General features: G+C 46.9%; 1 protein-coding gene across 1 annotated transcript in view; it reads left to right on the top strand.

Annotated features, from left to right (window-relative positions):
* DOCK2 (dedicator of cytokinesis 2) overlaps window positions 1–16,294 on the top strand; it is a 2,133,690-nt gene that overhangs the window by 1,560,076 nt on the left and 557,320 nt on the right. The window contains exon 29 of the mRNA XM_069199340.1: window positions 6,612–6,706. Within this exon, the coding sequence (XP_069055441.1) occupies window positions 6,612–6,706 (95 nt within the window). The remainder of the gene's footprint in view (window positions 1–6,611; window positions 6,707–16,294) is intronic.

Below are 16,294 nucleotides of genomic sequence, written 5' to 3'. Positions count from 1 at the left end.
TCCTTCTCTCCCAGGCTGTCATCACCCACCTTCAGACTACGGCAAACCACCTGCATTGACTGCGGTTCACTATAAATGTGCCGAAGTCACACCTGACTCCCTCTCAGATGCTCCCTTTAATCGAAGCTGTTCTGGACACAGTGCAGTTTCAGGCTTATCCTCCCGATCAGTGAGTCCAGGATATTCAGGTTATGATACTGATGTTTCAGTGTCTATCCTTGATTAATGTGAGACAAATTATGAGGCTGTTGGGCCTCATGGCCTTCTGCATCCTGTTAGTCAAATATACCAAATGGCACACGAGGGCTCTGCAGTGGGACCTGAAGTTCCAATGGGCAGAGCATCAGGGGAATCTCACTGACACTGTTCAGATAACAGAGGGAACTGCAAAAGATCTACAGTGGTGTTTAGTGAACTGCGAATGGGTCAGAGGCTGACTTCTCTCCCTTCCCCAGTCAGATCTCACAGTAGTGACAGATGTCTCACTTCTAGGATGGGGCAGCCATGTGGGAGAGGTTGAGATCAGAGGCCTCCATATCAACTTGCTTGACCTCCAGGCATTCTGACTGGCATTGGAAGCATTTCTTCCTGTTGTATAAGGTAAGATGGTGCAGATGTTCACGGATAACACCACACCAATGTGGTACTGCAACAAGCAGGGCAGTGTGGGGTCATGGACCCTTTGTAAAGAGGCCCTGCATCTTTGAACATGGCTGGAACAGCAGGGCATAACCCTGGTGGTTCAACACCTGGTAGGTTCTCTGAACGCCAGTGCAGACAAACTTAGCTGTTGATGCCTAGGGGATCATGAGTGATGTTGCCATATGGAAGTGGCACAGGACTCTTTCAGCAATGGGGAGAGGCGTGGTTAGATCTGTTTGCCTCTGCAGAGAAACAGCAATCTCAGCAATATTGCGCATTGGAGTTTCCAAGACGGCAATCGCTCAGCGATGCATTTTGTCGTGAGTGGAGTTCAGGCCTCCTCTACGCCTTTCCACCCATACTACTTCTGCCCCGAGTTCTCAAGAAGATCAAGAATGACCGGGCCCAAGTAATCCTGGTGGTTCCGGGCTGGGCACAGATAGTCTGGTATCCCGTGCTTCTAAAAATGAGCATCAACCCTCCAATCAGGCTGCCTCCTTGGGAAGACCTTCTGTTGCAGAAGTAGGGGAAGGTTCTTCACCCAAACCTGACAACTCAGCACCTTCATGCGTGTAGACTGAGCAGTGACAGTTGATAGCTTTCAAACTCCCTCCCGAAGTCTGTAAAGTTATTCTGGCAGCCAGGCGTCCCTCCACTAAGACGGTATACGCCTGCTGTTGGAAACACTTTTTAAATTATTGTTATTTTTATTAATAGCGAGAGTGTCTACTAGATAATGCGTTACTGAAGGTAAGTAACTTGTTCTTCAGGGTTAGAGTGATGCATAAATTATGCAAAAAATGAAGAAATAGCTCTGGGTACTTCCCAAGTTTAGTTGGAGAACATCTCCAGTAAGGAGCACCCTTTAGCAACAGCGACACTCTGGAGTTGATGACCTCAAATGTCTGTTTATCTAGCAATGTTTTTAAGCATGAAATGAGCACAGTGCTATCAACGCCGATCTAGACAGGGGCTATGTCTTTTGCAATTAGCATGGCAAAACCTTTGAGCATAGGATTGGCACAGTGCCATCCTCACCGAGCTGTACAATGACAAAAACCATTCATCACTCCATGTACAGTATTACTTCCTTAGATTGGTAAAAAAAAACATCCAAGCCAACCTGCAATGAGTAAAAGCAACCCCTGACACATGTTTCCCTGTCATTATAGCTCTTGAGAGAGGTTTAGCTTTGTCCAAACACAAAGGAGCACCCAGTATAAGGGAAACAAACAAAACCTCCCCTTCCAATGGGCAGGAGCACTTTGACAGGTCCAGCCTGCTGGAAACGGAGTATTTGCTCTGACTTGGAGGGAGCTGCCAAAGATCCTGCCAAGTCACACTAAACAGCTATGTCCCGGAGGTGGGGACCTGGGACATAGCAGGAGCCATCCTAGGGAGGTGGCAGTCCCTAGGGCCATTATTGGCTCCACAATGGAGGCTGCACACCCCCCCCCCCTCCAAATTTTGGGTTTTGCCCAGGGAGGTGGTGGTCCCCGGGGGTCCGCAACTAACCCCCTAATTTATTTTGTTTCAGTCCTGGGAAGGCGTCAGTCCCCTGGGCTGTGGAGTGGGTGAGGTCCTTCTTTATTTTGGAACAATTGCCCCGGGGAGGTGGCAATAACTGGGCCCTCTATAATTAGAAGATTTTTGTGCCGGGGTGTTGGTCCCAAGGGTGCAGGGCCACACAGCTCCTCTGCATACTATTTGATTAAAGCCCCTGGTAGACTGTGGTCCCTGGGGTGCAGAGGAGCCACACAGCCCCCGCAAACTATTTGATTTAAGCCCCAGAGAGGCGGCAGTCCCCGGGGCATAAATAAACCCAGGAGGAGGGCCTGTGTGCCCTCCTCCATTATTTTCAATATGCCCCCGGGGCCAGGCCCACCAGGGGGGGCTTTAGTAAAACAAGTGTGGGAGACCACACTTGTTTTTTTTAATTTTTGCTGCAAATTTGTGACGTCGTTGTGAATTTGTGGCAACATTTTTTTTTTTTTAAAGTGCTTTTTTGCCCTGGTGGGGTCCCTCTGGGAATCCCAGCATCAGACCTATGGGGTCAGGGTGTCCTTAACCTGGCCCCTTTTAAAAAAAATCTTTTCTGAGGCTAGGCTAAAGCTGAGTCCCAAGATGACTGCCACACATCCTGCTCGGAGTGTTTGCAGGCAATCAGATATCAGCACGGGGACAGTTGGGTCCGTGGAGGATCTGCATCCCTGTATATCTATTTTTTAACCTCTGATTTCTCCAAAACTACTGAATGGATTTACACTAAATCACAAAAAGGATGCTTTCTGGACCAAGATCTAGCTTTCTTCCAAATTTGGTGTAATTTTGTTCAGCGGTTCGGGCTGTAGTTATTTCCAAAATCCCTATGAAAAATGAATGGGGAAACACTTTTTCTCAGCCCCCACACCTGACAGATCACTCTGAAACTTTCAAAACAGCAGCTGAACTCACCAAAGTATAATTTTTTTTTAATTTTGTGAAGATTCATCAAGCCAAAGTAATTGCCAAGAAAAAAAAAACGATCTGTCTATGGAAACTTGGTCCTAACTATAACTACCTATTGGCCATATATATCTTTATATATATATATATATATATATATATATATATATATATATATATATATATATATATATATATATATATATACAATGAGAGATAGATAGACACTGATAGATTAGATTAGATAGATACCATTTACATTTTGCTATTAAAAAACAATCCCTTCCGACCTTCCCATCCCTCCTCTGTCTCAACCCAAAGGTTTCTGACTACAATGAATTCCCAAACACCCCTCTGAAACCTTCACCCCTCCTTTTTAGTCAAGCCATCCAAATAACACGCACACACTAGTCACTATTTACAAAATATATTACTTCCCCTTTTGAATTCCATTCATATCATTATATTGCTACTCCAAATTCCCCCTTTTCAAATCTATTCCTATCTTTCTTTCCGTGCTGCAAACTCTACTAAACACGCACTGAATCAAAGGTAAACGCACAACTGATGCACAAGAAAAAACTAAAATAATGTACTAATCTTGTGTTCCGGAATAGCGTGCTAGCGTCTCATTGCCTTGCCTTGCTAGGGGTCGCAAGTGCTATTAAAATACATTTACAATTACTTTACGTGCTATTCTTTGAAATGAACAAATGCCAATTATGTACATCCAAAAAAGAATGATTCAAAAAATAGATTAGCACCAATTAACTCCTGTGCCCAAGAAATGATATTTCAAATGGCTTAACATTGACAACCACAATTGGGCAACCACCCCACACAAAGCCATATGCATGCTTAATCCTATCTCTCTACAGATACAAACTTATTTAATCTTTCACTACCTGCCAGTCTCATGGTTCAATAATCCTCTAGTGTAGGACTGACTGGTCTATGCCAGCCTGCCACTAGCAGACAAGTTTCTGACCCATGGGGTGAGGAGTTTTGTGTTCTTTGAGGCCAGAAACAAAGTCTTCTCTGGGTGGAGGTGCTTCACAACTCCTCCCCTCAGGAACTGTACCACCTGCCAGTGAGCCTCAAAGGCTCAGGCCTCATGTTAGAGTATCCAGTGCACTGCAGCTAGTGGAGATGCCCGGCCCCGGACAAAGTCCCACTTTTGGCTGCAATTTTGTCAGGAAACTTAGGAAAAACAAGGAGGAGTGACCACGTCAGCTGGGACCACCCCCAAGGTGTCCAGAGCTGAAGTGATGCCCTCCCTGTAGAATCCTCCATCATGGTTTGGAGGACAGGGACCAATAGGGTTAGGTCTGTGTCCCCCAACCCAAAGGGAGTGGACACAAGAAGGGTGTAGCCACCCTTAAGGACAGTAGCCATTGGCTACTGCCCTTTAACCTCAGTAACACCCCTAAATATTGTATTTAAGGGCTGCCCTGAACCCAGCTCACCAGATTCCTGGTGACCTGACAAGAAGAAGAAGGACTGCTTAGCTGAAACCCCCAGCAGAAAAGAAGTAAGACGACAACTGATTTGGCTTCAACCCTACCTGCCTGTCTCCTGCTTCAAAGAACCTGAAAAAGCACAGGGATGCATCCAGCGGGACCAGTGGCCTCTGCCAAGCTCCAGAGGACTGCCCTGCATCCAAAAGGACTAAGAACTCCTGTAGACAGCAGCCCTGCCAAGAAGGAACCAACGACTAAGGACTCCAACCTCACTCCGAATGGTGAGTCCTAACCACTCTGCACCTGACACCGCCGCCCCATGTCCAGGTAGCCCAACCAGCTAGAAAGGACCCCCAGGTGATTTTGAGCAAGTACCCACCCTGGGTTGACCTCTCCACCCCTCCACAAAGACACCTGCAGAAGGAATACCGAGGACCCCCCGACCGCAAAGCTCCAGATGAAGATGTTCTAACACCTAAAGACACATTGCACCCGCATCCTGCAGGCATTGGAGAACCCGACCTCTGGTGCAGCAACGTTCAGCAGACAGCCCTCCTCCCTGTCCAACCTATGGTTTGCCTGAGATGACCCTCTGGAACTCGTCTGCAGCCTCTGAGTGACCCCTAGGGTTCCCTCATAGACCAGCATTGGGAGCCTGAAATCCTGTTTGCACCCTGCACCCGACCGCCCCTGTGCCGCTGAGGGTGTATGTTTGGTGCCTACTTGTTGCCCCCCAGTGCTCCTCTAATCACCCCTGGTCTTCCTTCCGAGCCGCGGGCCCTTACTTCCAGGCAGGCCTGATTCCAAGTATCCGCTGCCTCCATACTAGTCCACGATAGGTTTGCTCATCTTTGACCGCTGCACTCGACCGACCCTGTGTTGCTGGTGGTAGGTGTTTGGGATTAATTTGAACCCCAACTGGAGGACTTCTTAAAATCTCAAGACTGGATATGTAAGTCTAATACTTACCTGTAAAACAATTTAACTTTTCTTCCCCCTCAGGAACTGTTTCTGAAAATTGCACTGTGTCTATTTTTAAAACAGATTATTGCCAATATCTCAAAAACTGTATGACTTATTGATTTCAAACAAAGTACTGTTCATACATGTGTGAAATACAAATCTATTGAAGCACTTACCTGCAACTTGAATCTAAAAAAACATTGGTCTGGAGTGAAGTAATTGAGTGTGTGCTCCTTTTATTGTCTGTGTGTGTACAACAAATGCTTTAGACTACCCTCTGATAAACCTAATTGCTCGACCACACTACAATAAACGAGAGCATTAGCATTATCTACTTTAGCCTCTGTTAAGCCTCTTGGGATCCCCTGGACACTGTGTACACTATATCTAATTTTGATATAGTATATACAGAGCCAGCTTGCTACACTAGACTGCTGGATATGCTAACTGAAGCGTCAGACCTAAAATAATGATTGTGATATTAGATAATAATACTTAGCATACAAAAAGTAATACAAACAACAGAGGAATCAGATAGAAAAGAAAGTGATCGGTATTAGTAATAAGCAAATGCCAGAACATACATCTTAATGATTGTGATTTTGTGCAAAGCAAAAGAGCGCTGAGGACTTTTTTTAAATTAAGATTGCACAAAACTATCAAGAATATACGCAGCTCCTAAATTCAGACCGTGGATATTGAGATTGCCATGGTTTCGGTGAATAAAACATGTTTAAATACCGGAAGGGCATTGCCTACTTGAATGTTCGGCCTTTCGTATTTGTAGCTCTTTAGTTCCAAAAGCAAGTGGGTGAAACTTGACAGGCATGACCTCGTGCTTCTCCCCAAAACCAACAAAATACATCTAAAGTTATTATGGATGGGCATGGTGGTGTCTGTGTGAAAAAAAAATGACATGGAGCTTAAAGTTTGATGTCTTTAGTGTTAGTGACCCAGTGACTCAGAGGAGAGCACACTGGTTATTGAACGGGGCATCTCTCTGAGAGAAGTAAGAGTAAGACAACATATACCTTGTGACTCGCTTGGCATACCACTTTGAATTATTTAATGTATTAATGTTTAACCTATTATATTTTGCAGGACTTTTTGATGGAAACATTCATAATGTTCAAAGATCTCATTGGGAAGAATGTGTACCCATCGGACTGGATGGCAATGAGTATGGTGCAGAACAGGTACTGTGCAGAAACCCAATTCCGAAGCGTTATTTAATTATGTTATAGCATGTAGTGTAAATATGAGCAATTCAGTGGGAGGGAAGCAGAAGGTAGACATACATCTCTATTTACCTAAGTAGAACCTAGGCAAGCAAAGGTTTGAAAATTGAGAAATGTATGCATGGTAGATTTGCATCTACCATTTGCATCAATGTTTTACCGTTTTGGGTTTCTAAAACATTCTCTGGGGAATGGAGACAACATATGTAATTCATGTCTTCCCTTGGCAAACAGGTGGGATAAGAAGACGATTCCAGGGGTCTCTTTATAAGTCATTGAGTGACAGCCATGAAGAGGGCCTTTTCCCCCTCCTGTGCCAGGCCTTTTTTTGGCTATTTGGGGAAGTTCGCGCTTAGGCCCTCATACCTTTTTGTCCACATAAGCTAGCCAAGCCAAATTTGCGTCCTTTTTTTCCAACATCCTAGTGATTCTAGCGATAGTCAGACTTTGTGGGTTCCCCTGAAGGAGGCCAAGAAATTAGCCAAAATACAGTGAAAATTTTGTTTTTTTAAAAAGAAATGGGAAAAAGGTGCTGCAGAAGAAGGCTTGTGGTTTTTCCCCTGAAAATGGCATCAACAAAAGGTTTGCGGTGCTACAATCACCAGATTCCCAGCTTTCAGGAACAGGCAGACTTGAATCAGAAAACCCAATTTTTCAACACAAATTTGGCATTTTACTGGGACATATCCAATTTGTACGATTTTTTGTGCTTTCAGCCTCCTTCCAGTCAGTGACAGAAATGGGCATGAAACCAATGCTGGATCCCAGAAACCTAAACATTTCTGAAAAGTTGACAAAATTCTGAATTCAGCAAGGGGTAATTTGTGTAGACCTACAAGGGTTTCCTACAGAAAATACCAACTGAAAAAAAATAATATTGAAATTGAGGTGAAAAAAACAGCAATTTTTCTCTACGTTTTACTCCGTAACTTTTTCCTGCAATGTCAGATTTTTTAAAGCAATATACCGTTACGTCTGCTGGACTCTTCTGGTTGCGGGGATATATGTAGGTTCATCAAGAACCCTAGGTACCCAGAGCCAATAAATGAGCTGCACCCTTCAGTGGGTTTTCATTCTATAATGGGTATACACCAATTCATTTGCTGAAATATAAAGAGTGAAAAATAGCTATCAAGAAAACCTTTGTATTTCCAAAATGGGCGCAAGATAAGGTGTTGAGGAGCAGTGAATTTGCACATCTCTGAATTCCGGGGTACCCATACTAGCATGTGAATTACAGGGCATTTCTCAAATAGAACTCTTTTTTACACACTCTGTTATATTTGGAAGGAAAAAATGTAGAGAAAGACAAGGGACAATAACACTTGTTTGCTATTCTATGTTCCCCCAAGTCTCCCAATAAAAATTATACCTCACTTGTGTGGGTAGACCTAGCACCCGCAACAGGAAATGCCCCAAAACACAACGTGAACACATCACATTTTTTGACAGAAACATAGGTGTTTTTTGCAAAGTGCCTACCTGTAGATTTTGGCCTCTAGCTCAGCCGGCACCTAGGGAAACCTACCAAACCTGTGCATTTTTGAAAACTAGAGACCTAGGGGAATCCAAGATGGGGTGACTTGTGGGGCTCTGACCAGGTTCTGTTACCCAGAATCCTTTGCAAACATCAAAATTTGGCTAAAAAAACAAATTTTCCTCACATTTCGGTGACAGAAAGTTCTGGAATCTGAGAGGAGCCACAAATTTTCTTCTACCCAGCGCTCCCCCAAGTCTCCCGATAAAAATGATACCTCACTTGTGTGGGTAGGCTTAGCGCCTACGAAAGGAAATGGCCCAAAACACAACATGGACACATCACATTTTTTCACTGAAAACAGAGGTGTTTTTTACAAAGTGCCTACCTGTGGATTTTGGCCTCTAGCTCAGCCGGCCCCAGAGGGAGCAGAAAAGGCCTAAAATAAATATGACCCCCCAACCCACCCCGGGGAGCGACCCTTGCCTACGGGGTTGCTCCCCCTGCGTGACATTGGTGCAAAAAAAAAATCCCAGGTGCCTAGTTGTTTCTGGCCCCCTTGAGGTGCAGATTGACCTAAAACCGGCCGATTTGCCCCCAAGGGAGGCAGAAATGGTCTAAATACAATTTGCCCCCTAGTGGTGCGACCCTTGCCTAATGGGTCGCTCTCCATCTCTAAAAAAACAAACAAAAAAAAACACATTTTTTTTTTTATCCCTGGCGCCTTGAGGTTTCTGCCCCCCTGGGGGCAGATCGGCCTAATGACAATAGGCTGATCTGCCCCTAGGGGGGGCTAAATGGCCTAAAATAAATTTGCCCCCACACCTCCCACAAGCTCCCCCGGGAGCGACCCTTGCCTACGGGGTTGCTCCTCCTGCGTGACATTGGCGCAAAACAAAATCCCCGGTGCCTAGTGGTTTCTGCCCCCTTGGGGGCAGATTGACCTAAAATAAGCTGATTTGCCCCCAAGGGGGGCAGAAATGGTCTAAATACAATTTGCCCCCCAGGGAGTGACCCTTGCCTAATGGGTCGCTCCCCATCTCTAAAAAAACAAACAAACAAAAAAAAACACATCAATTTTTTTTTAGCCCTGGCATCTAGACGTTTCTGCCCCCCTGGGGGCAGATCGGCCTAATCACAATAGGCTGATCTGCCCTGAGGGGGGGCAGAAATGGCCTAAAATAAATTTGACCCGCCACCCCCCCAACTCTCCTGGGAGTGACCCTTGCCTACGGCGTCGCTCCCCTTGCGTGACATTGGTGCAAAAAAAAAGATCCCCGGTGCCTAGTGGGTTCTGCCCCCTTTGGGGGCAGATTGACCTAAAATCGGCCGATCTGCCCCCAAAGGCGGCAGAAATGGCCTAAATACAATTTGCCTCTCCACCGGAGCGACCCTTGCCTAAGGGGTCGCTCACCATCTGTAAAACAACAACAACAAAAAATCCCAGGTGACTAGTGGTTTCTGCCCCCTTTGGGGGCAGATCGGCCTAATTAAAATAGGCTGATCTGCCCCACAGGGGGGCAGAAATGGCTTAAAATAAATTTGCCCCCCAGGGGAACAACCCTTGACTAAGGGATCGCTCCCCTTGCGTGAAATTCATGAAGAAAAAAAAAACTCCCTGGTGTCTAGAGGTTTCTGTCCCCCTTGGGGGCAGATTGGCCTCATAAAAATAGGCCAATCTGCCCCCAAGGGGGGCATAAATGGCCTAAATGTAATTTGCCCCATAGGGGAGCGACCCTTGCCTAAGGGGTCGCTTCCCACCTCTAAAAAAAATAAAAAAAACAAAAAATAAACAAACAAAAAAAAGATCCCTGGTGCCTAGAGGTTTCTACCCCCCCTGGGGGCAGATCGGCCTAGTAATAGGTCGATCTGCTCCCAGGGGGGGCAAAAAAGGCCTTAAAAAAAAAAATTCCCCCCTGGGAGCGACCCTTGCCCAAGGGGTCACTCCCTTATGTCAATTTCAAATGAAAATAAAATCCATGGTGTCTAGTTGGCGTTTTAAAAGCCGGATTGCTTTACAATCCGGCTTTTGAAACGGTGAGAGAGACTTCAAAGGGAAGGAAATTCATTTCCTTCCATTTTAAGCCTCCTCCACGTGATCGGAAGAGAAATGCTTTGCATTTCTCTTCCGAGCGTTCCAGCGCGAAGGAGGAGGCCTCTGTAACAGGGGGCGTGGGGGGTTCGGGGGTGGAAGGGGAAGGGATTCCCCTTCCATCCACAACCAGGGGTGTGGGTGGGGGCCCATGGGTGGAGCGCTAGCGCTCCCCCCGGTTCCTGGGTGCAGGAAGAGATCACCTAGTCCAAGGCACTGTAGGAGTTAAGGAGAATCTACTATGTACAGGAATTTGTACTGCCAAAGGATGAAGTAGAATGAAGGAGTGATGTGGCCAGTGTGGCTGATGTAGGTGTCTCTCCTAATTGGTTCTTTCGTAGTTGTTTCAATAGTCCTAGACTGCCTAGACTGGGGCAACTACAATGAGGGTTCAACAAAGTAAATCTGTTTCAAATTATCTTCGGTCAATTGTTCTTCGTTGCACTCACAGATCACATTTTCTGACAAATCTTTAGAACAGGATGCAGCTAAATGACAACTTTCTGCTAATTGGCCTGTTTCCAAGCGGTTGGTACCAACATCAGGTCAAATATATGCTTTTGGCCCTTTATCACTAGGCAGTTATTCAGCATCTCTTGGGATTGTTCCGAAGGTTTTCCGCTGACACCTCACAATGTGGCTATAGGCACAAGAGGCACCTTATTCACTAGAGATGGATCCACAAGGTTTCCAAGTCATCGCTTTTGTGTAGATAGATCAGTACCACAACCCCAGTGATCCAGTAGAAGCTCACACTGGTCCTATCTATTGTTGTTGTCATTACTAAATCCATAGTTCTAGCTAATACTAGCTCTACTAATAAACAATTTAATAGTAATAACAATCATCATCATAAATCATATGGCCGTGCCTCAAACTGAACTTTCTTGGCTCTTCAAAATCAAGTGTCAGCTAGTCATAGGCTTGGGCAGAGTGTGACACCAACCAGATTTAAACAGCTGATGCTTGAACTATTTCCAAAGTGCATTGTATGTGGTATCCTGCTTACTGCATGACAGATGTGAATATTTGAATGCTCGCACAAAGACTGCAACATCCTGTAGAGATGTAATGGGCCCATTGTGGCATAGCAGAAGTCTGCAACCAAAGTCCAGAAATAACAGACTATGATCCTTGAGTGCTAACCCCAGGGATCCTGCCTCAATTGACGTAATAAGCCTAATTATTGAATACTGGGTTCAAACCATGTGACTCCTGTCACTGAATGATATCGGTGACAGATCAGCACCTCATGTGCTTGTAGTGTCTCGAATGCGACCATGACCCGAAGTCATGCTCCGAGTGCCAGGCCATGAACCTGGCATGAGGGAGAAGTCCCTGAGGCTCAAGGCTGCCCATGCTTGACTTTGCATCACTCCTAGTCTCCTTTGGGAGGAAAGTCACGAGACTGCTTGCGGCGGCATCACCACTCTTCATCATCCCATTCAAAATCTTCAGGTTACTCAGGACATAAAAAGAAGAAGTGGAAGAAGGCCAAACATTCTGCGACCTTGCCCCATCACTCAGCTGATGGGACCCAGGAAGAGCATTGAAGCACCAGGCCTCCGTTTATGGAGCCTACTACTGGATCCACTCCACACCTCCCTGACTTCCTGGGAGCCAGAGCCACCCCTGCACAGCTGAAAGAGTTTTATTAGGCCATTTGCCTCATCTTTGGGCAGAGGGACCCCCATGCGGTGCCTTTAGAGCTCAGGGGATCAGATCGAGGCCCCTCATTTTCCATGCCAGAGGCTTTGGCTCTGGCCACTGAGGGCCCCCCCGAATCCAAAATTGCATCTGTGCTGATGCTGGTCATGCCAACGTGACCTTCCTCAGTGCTGGCTAAGAACATCAACGCTCCTGATGCCAGTTGGGCCCAGAATCGGCTTCGACCCAATCCTGATCCCCAATGACCCAGAGTCGGAACGGCTTCGCTCGATTCTGGATTCGTCTTCGATGGGGCCTTCTCACCCCAGTTTGGATTCTGACCCTTTTGACTATGGGTATGGACACAGGGAATGTTTGGAGGGGTCGCTGGACCCTCTGGAATATCAGCTAGACAACCCTGAATTGGACAGGGCACAGGAATTGGATGAGGCTAGTGGTCTGAATACTTCTGCGGATGCTGTCATGCTTTCTCTCCCTACTATGGCTGTAGAAGAGGGAGTGTCATATTCTATGGTGATCAGCAGGGCGGCTTAGATCCTCAGCCTCAAGCTTCCTTTTGTGGCAGTCTGGACTAACCTCTTGACTGAGGTGCTTCTGCCTGGGGCTTCCACTTTGGAACCCCTTTTACTCATCAATGAAGCCCTCACGGATGTACTTCTGGGTACCTGGTTCAGACCTAGCACAGGGGCTCCTGTGAATAGAACAATCGCCCTTCACCATCAGCCTGCCCCGAATTACCCTAAATTCCTGTCTCAACACCCTACGCCTGAGAGCCTTGTCATCCATGCTTCTTCCTCATCTGGCTCATTCCCATATGCACCCTAGGATAGGGAATCAAAAAGACTGGATCAGCTTGGGAAGAAGATGTTTTCTTCCTCCAGTCTGGCACTGTGGTCCGTGAACACCACATGCCTCTTGGGCCGCTACACGCATTCTTTATGGGGTACGTTTGCGCAGGTGTTGCTGCAGGTCTCAGAAGAGGCCTGGATCTCCATCTCCCAAGCCATTGCTGATGGAAGGGATGCAACCAAGTTCACGATCCGTTGTGGACTGGAAACGACCGATTCGCAGCGTAGGCCAGTTCCACCGACGGTGGCCATAAGGTGCCACGCCTGGCTGAGGATGTCTGGCTTTTCAGGGGTTGTCCAACAGTCTCGGAGACGAGGTGGACTCGGCGCTCGAGCTTTTTAAGGCGTCCCGGGCTATGGTTCAGTCCCTTGACTATACGCTATGATTCCCCATTGACATTCATGTTAACCAATGAATTAGCGCACAGTGGTAAGCACCGCCTTACGCTGGTACGTCAACTGCTAGTGGTATGAGGTCACTTCAACAACGACAGTAGTGGATTACATTGGGCAGACATTTTGGAAAACACTACGCATTTTTTTTAAACTCACATCTGCACAATGCAGGCCCATTGTTCCCCAAACACCCATAGGCATGTGACAATTAACTTTACCGCACCTGACAAGCCCTGATCTATCATTGTGGTCAAGTTGCTGTTATGTCATACACACTATGCATTTGTGTCAACGACAATCATGCCAGCAGTGCTCAATGACTGACAATGTGTGCCGATGTATGTGTGTTCCTCACCTGTGTTTTCAACTCCTCCTAGGTACAGACCCTTGTGGCGAGGAAGGGCCCCATTGGTCTACAGACCACCTGTGGATTTGCGGACCATGGTGGAGCATCACATCATTACCAATTACAGACTCACTTGTGCAACTATTCTTGAACTTTGTTCATTACTGGATCCTGCAGTGACTCCGGCAAATCGTAATCAGCATGCCATCCCTTCTGAAGTGTAGGTGCTTTCTGCACTCCATTTCCTGGCCACGGGCTCATTTCAAGTGACAGTAGGCATGGGTGCAGGTTTTTCACAGCCAATGTTTAGCATTATACAGACAAGATTCCTGAATGCATTTGTACGACACCTGCAGTCATATGTGAGGTTTCCCCAAAGTGATGACCTCCCTGCCATCAAGTCGGACTTCTATGCCTTTGCCAACATACCCCTTGTGATAGGTGCCATTGATGGCACCCACATAGCTATCATCCCCCCAAGAGTCAGTGAACAGGTGTACAGAAATAGGAAGAACTTTAATTCCATGAACATTCAATTGGTGTGTACTGCACACCAGTACATCACACATGTGAATGCCTTGTTCCCTGGTTCAGTCCATGATTCATTTGTGCTGAGGAACAGTAGTGTGCCACACAAAATGGAACAACTACAAGAGGACAGAAGGTGGATCATAGGTAGGTGTTTCTGTCACTTATTGCCACCTCGCACACAGCCTGGCTGTCTGCCTCTGAGGCTTGTCATTTAAAGTTGTGTTGTGTACCTTTTTCTAAGTGATTCTGGCTATTCCAACTTGCGTTGGCTCCTGACATCAGTGAGGAATCTTGGAACAGATTCAGAGAGGAATTACAATGAGGCCCATGGATGTACTAGGAAGGTGATAGAGTGCACAACAGGTCTCCTGGAGATTAGATTTCTTTGTCTACATATCTCTGGCGGTTCCCTGGTCTATGGGCCTGAAAAGGTGTGTAGAGTAGTGGTGGCCTGCTGCATGCTGCACAACATGGCTATGAGAAATTCTATCTCCCTCTTGGAGGAGGAGGGTGCAGTATATCCAGGCCAGCTTCCTCGGAGAGGGGATGAGAGTGATGGTGATGATGAGGAAGGTGACGATGTAAATTCTAGGACCCAACTAATACAACTCTACTTCCAGTAACAGAAATTGGTGTCTGTGCATCATACTGTCAGTGTGCCTTGTCATTTAATGGGGGTTGGATCAATACTAATTGCCAATGTGCCAATGTGACCAGGTCTGCATAGGACAGATTACAATTGAGTCCACTATTTCAACACATATTCAGGCACAACAACATGTAAGGCGTGTGGTGCTTTTCATGCTACTCAGGTACAAATAAAGGAGTTATCAACCAGTTGCATCCATACTTCACTTTGTTCACACTTGATGACAGGGGACATTGTAACAGGTGAAACATGCGTTTTATTTGGTGCAGACAATTGTGCAGATTACAGTGATGGGAGTGTGTCAATGGTGGTTATCCAAAATGGCAACATGGTGGCAGCATTGTTGGCAGTATTGGTAGGCCCATCCATGCTTACATGAGTTTTCATTATTTGTAGCACAGTTTGGTGTTTGATTGAATGGGACACTTGGTGGACAGTTTTTAGCAGAGTCACTTCTTAGAGGGGGCCTTGTTTTTGGCAGGTGTTCCTGTTCCATATCTTGGCCTGAGGGTCAGTTTGGGCACCTGTTGTTGGCCTGTAGGGGTTGAGATGGATGTCCCCTGTATTTCCTCAGAGGTTAGTAGATGTGAGGTTGATGCTGATGTTGTCTGGTCTGTATCCTGTGCTGTAGTGGGGGCTTCCTGTTCTGTGTGGGCCTCAGGCTGTGTTTGGACAAGCTGCAGCAGCACACCTGCTATGCTGGCCATTGTGGCATTGTGCAGTTTCCACTGCTCCATGGCCTCTTGGTGGTGTGCTTGCTGCATCCTCTGACTCCGCTCCAGGGTGGAAACTATCTGGGCCAATCTGTCCTGGGTATGGTGATAGGCTCCCAGGACCTCCGAAATCACAACCTGGGCTGCAGCATCCATCCTGTGGCTGCACCCCTGGGACACTGATGCCCTCCCACTGGGCCTAGCACTCTGTGCCTGTGTCCCCTTCACAGGTCTGGTGGTACCACTTGTACTGGGGCCATCGTCTTCCTGGCTGTTGGTAGGGGGTGACTGTGGCCTCTGTACTTGTGTTCCACCAGTCTGTGGCCTGGATACACAGGTGTGGGGACGGTTGCCCTGGGCTGCTGTTATTGGCTGGGTGGTAGGGGTGTCAGTAGTATCCTGGGTGGGGCTGCTGGATGGTGACAGTCTGTGTGAGGGGCCAGCCTGCTCATCTATGTCCAGGGTTCCATACCCAGTGTCCTTGTCCTGTCCGTCAGGGTGGCATGGGTGGTGATGCATGTTGGGGGAAATGGACATGTCTGTTACAGTAGCATGGTCCGATGGGGTGCAGAGGCCTGGATGGGTTTGTACAGATTACACACTTTGGGGCCATGCAGGATGCTTTGGTGAGGTCGGCATTGCTTTTAGCTTAGGATGTGGAGGGGCATTGTGGGTGTTATAGGCCATTGTGTTTCCTTGCAGGGGTGGGTGGTTGTGCACAGGGGGAGGGATGTGGGCCTGTTAGTGGGTTTGTGGGCATGCAGGGGGAGTTGATTCAATGCCTGTGGGCTGGGTGGGGTAGTGGTCCTGGTGGATGTTGGAGGGG

This window comes from Pleurodeles waltl, chromosome 7 (genome assembly GCF_031143425.1).
Source record: "Pleurodeles waltl isolate 20211129_DDA chromosome 7, aPleWal1.hap1.20221129, whole genome shotgun sequence".
Classification (NCBI taxonomy): domain Eukaryota; kingdom Metazoa; phylum Chordata; class Amphibia; order Caudata; family Salamandridae; genus Pleurodeles; species Pleurodeles waltl.
Note: the sequence above shows the minus strand (reverse complement) of the source record. Positions and strands in the feature narration are given on the sequence as shown.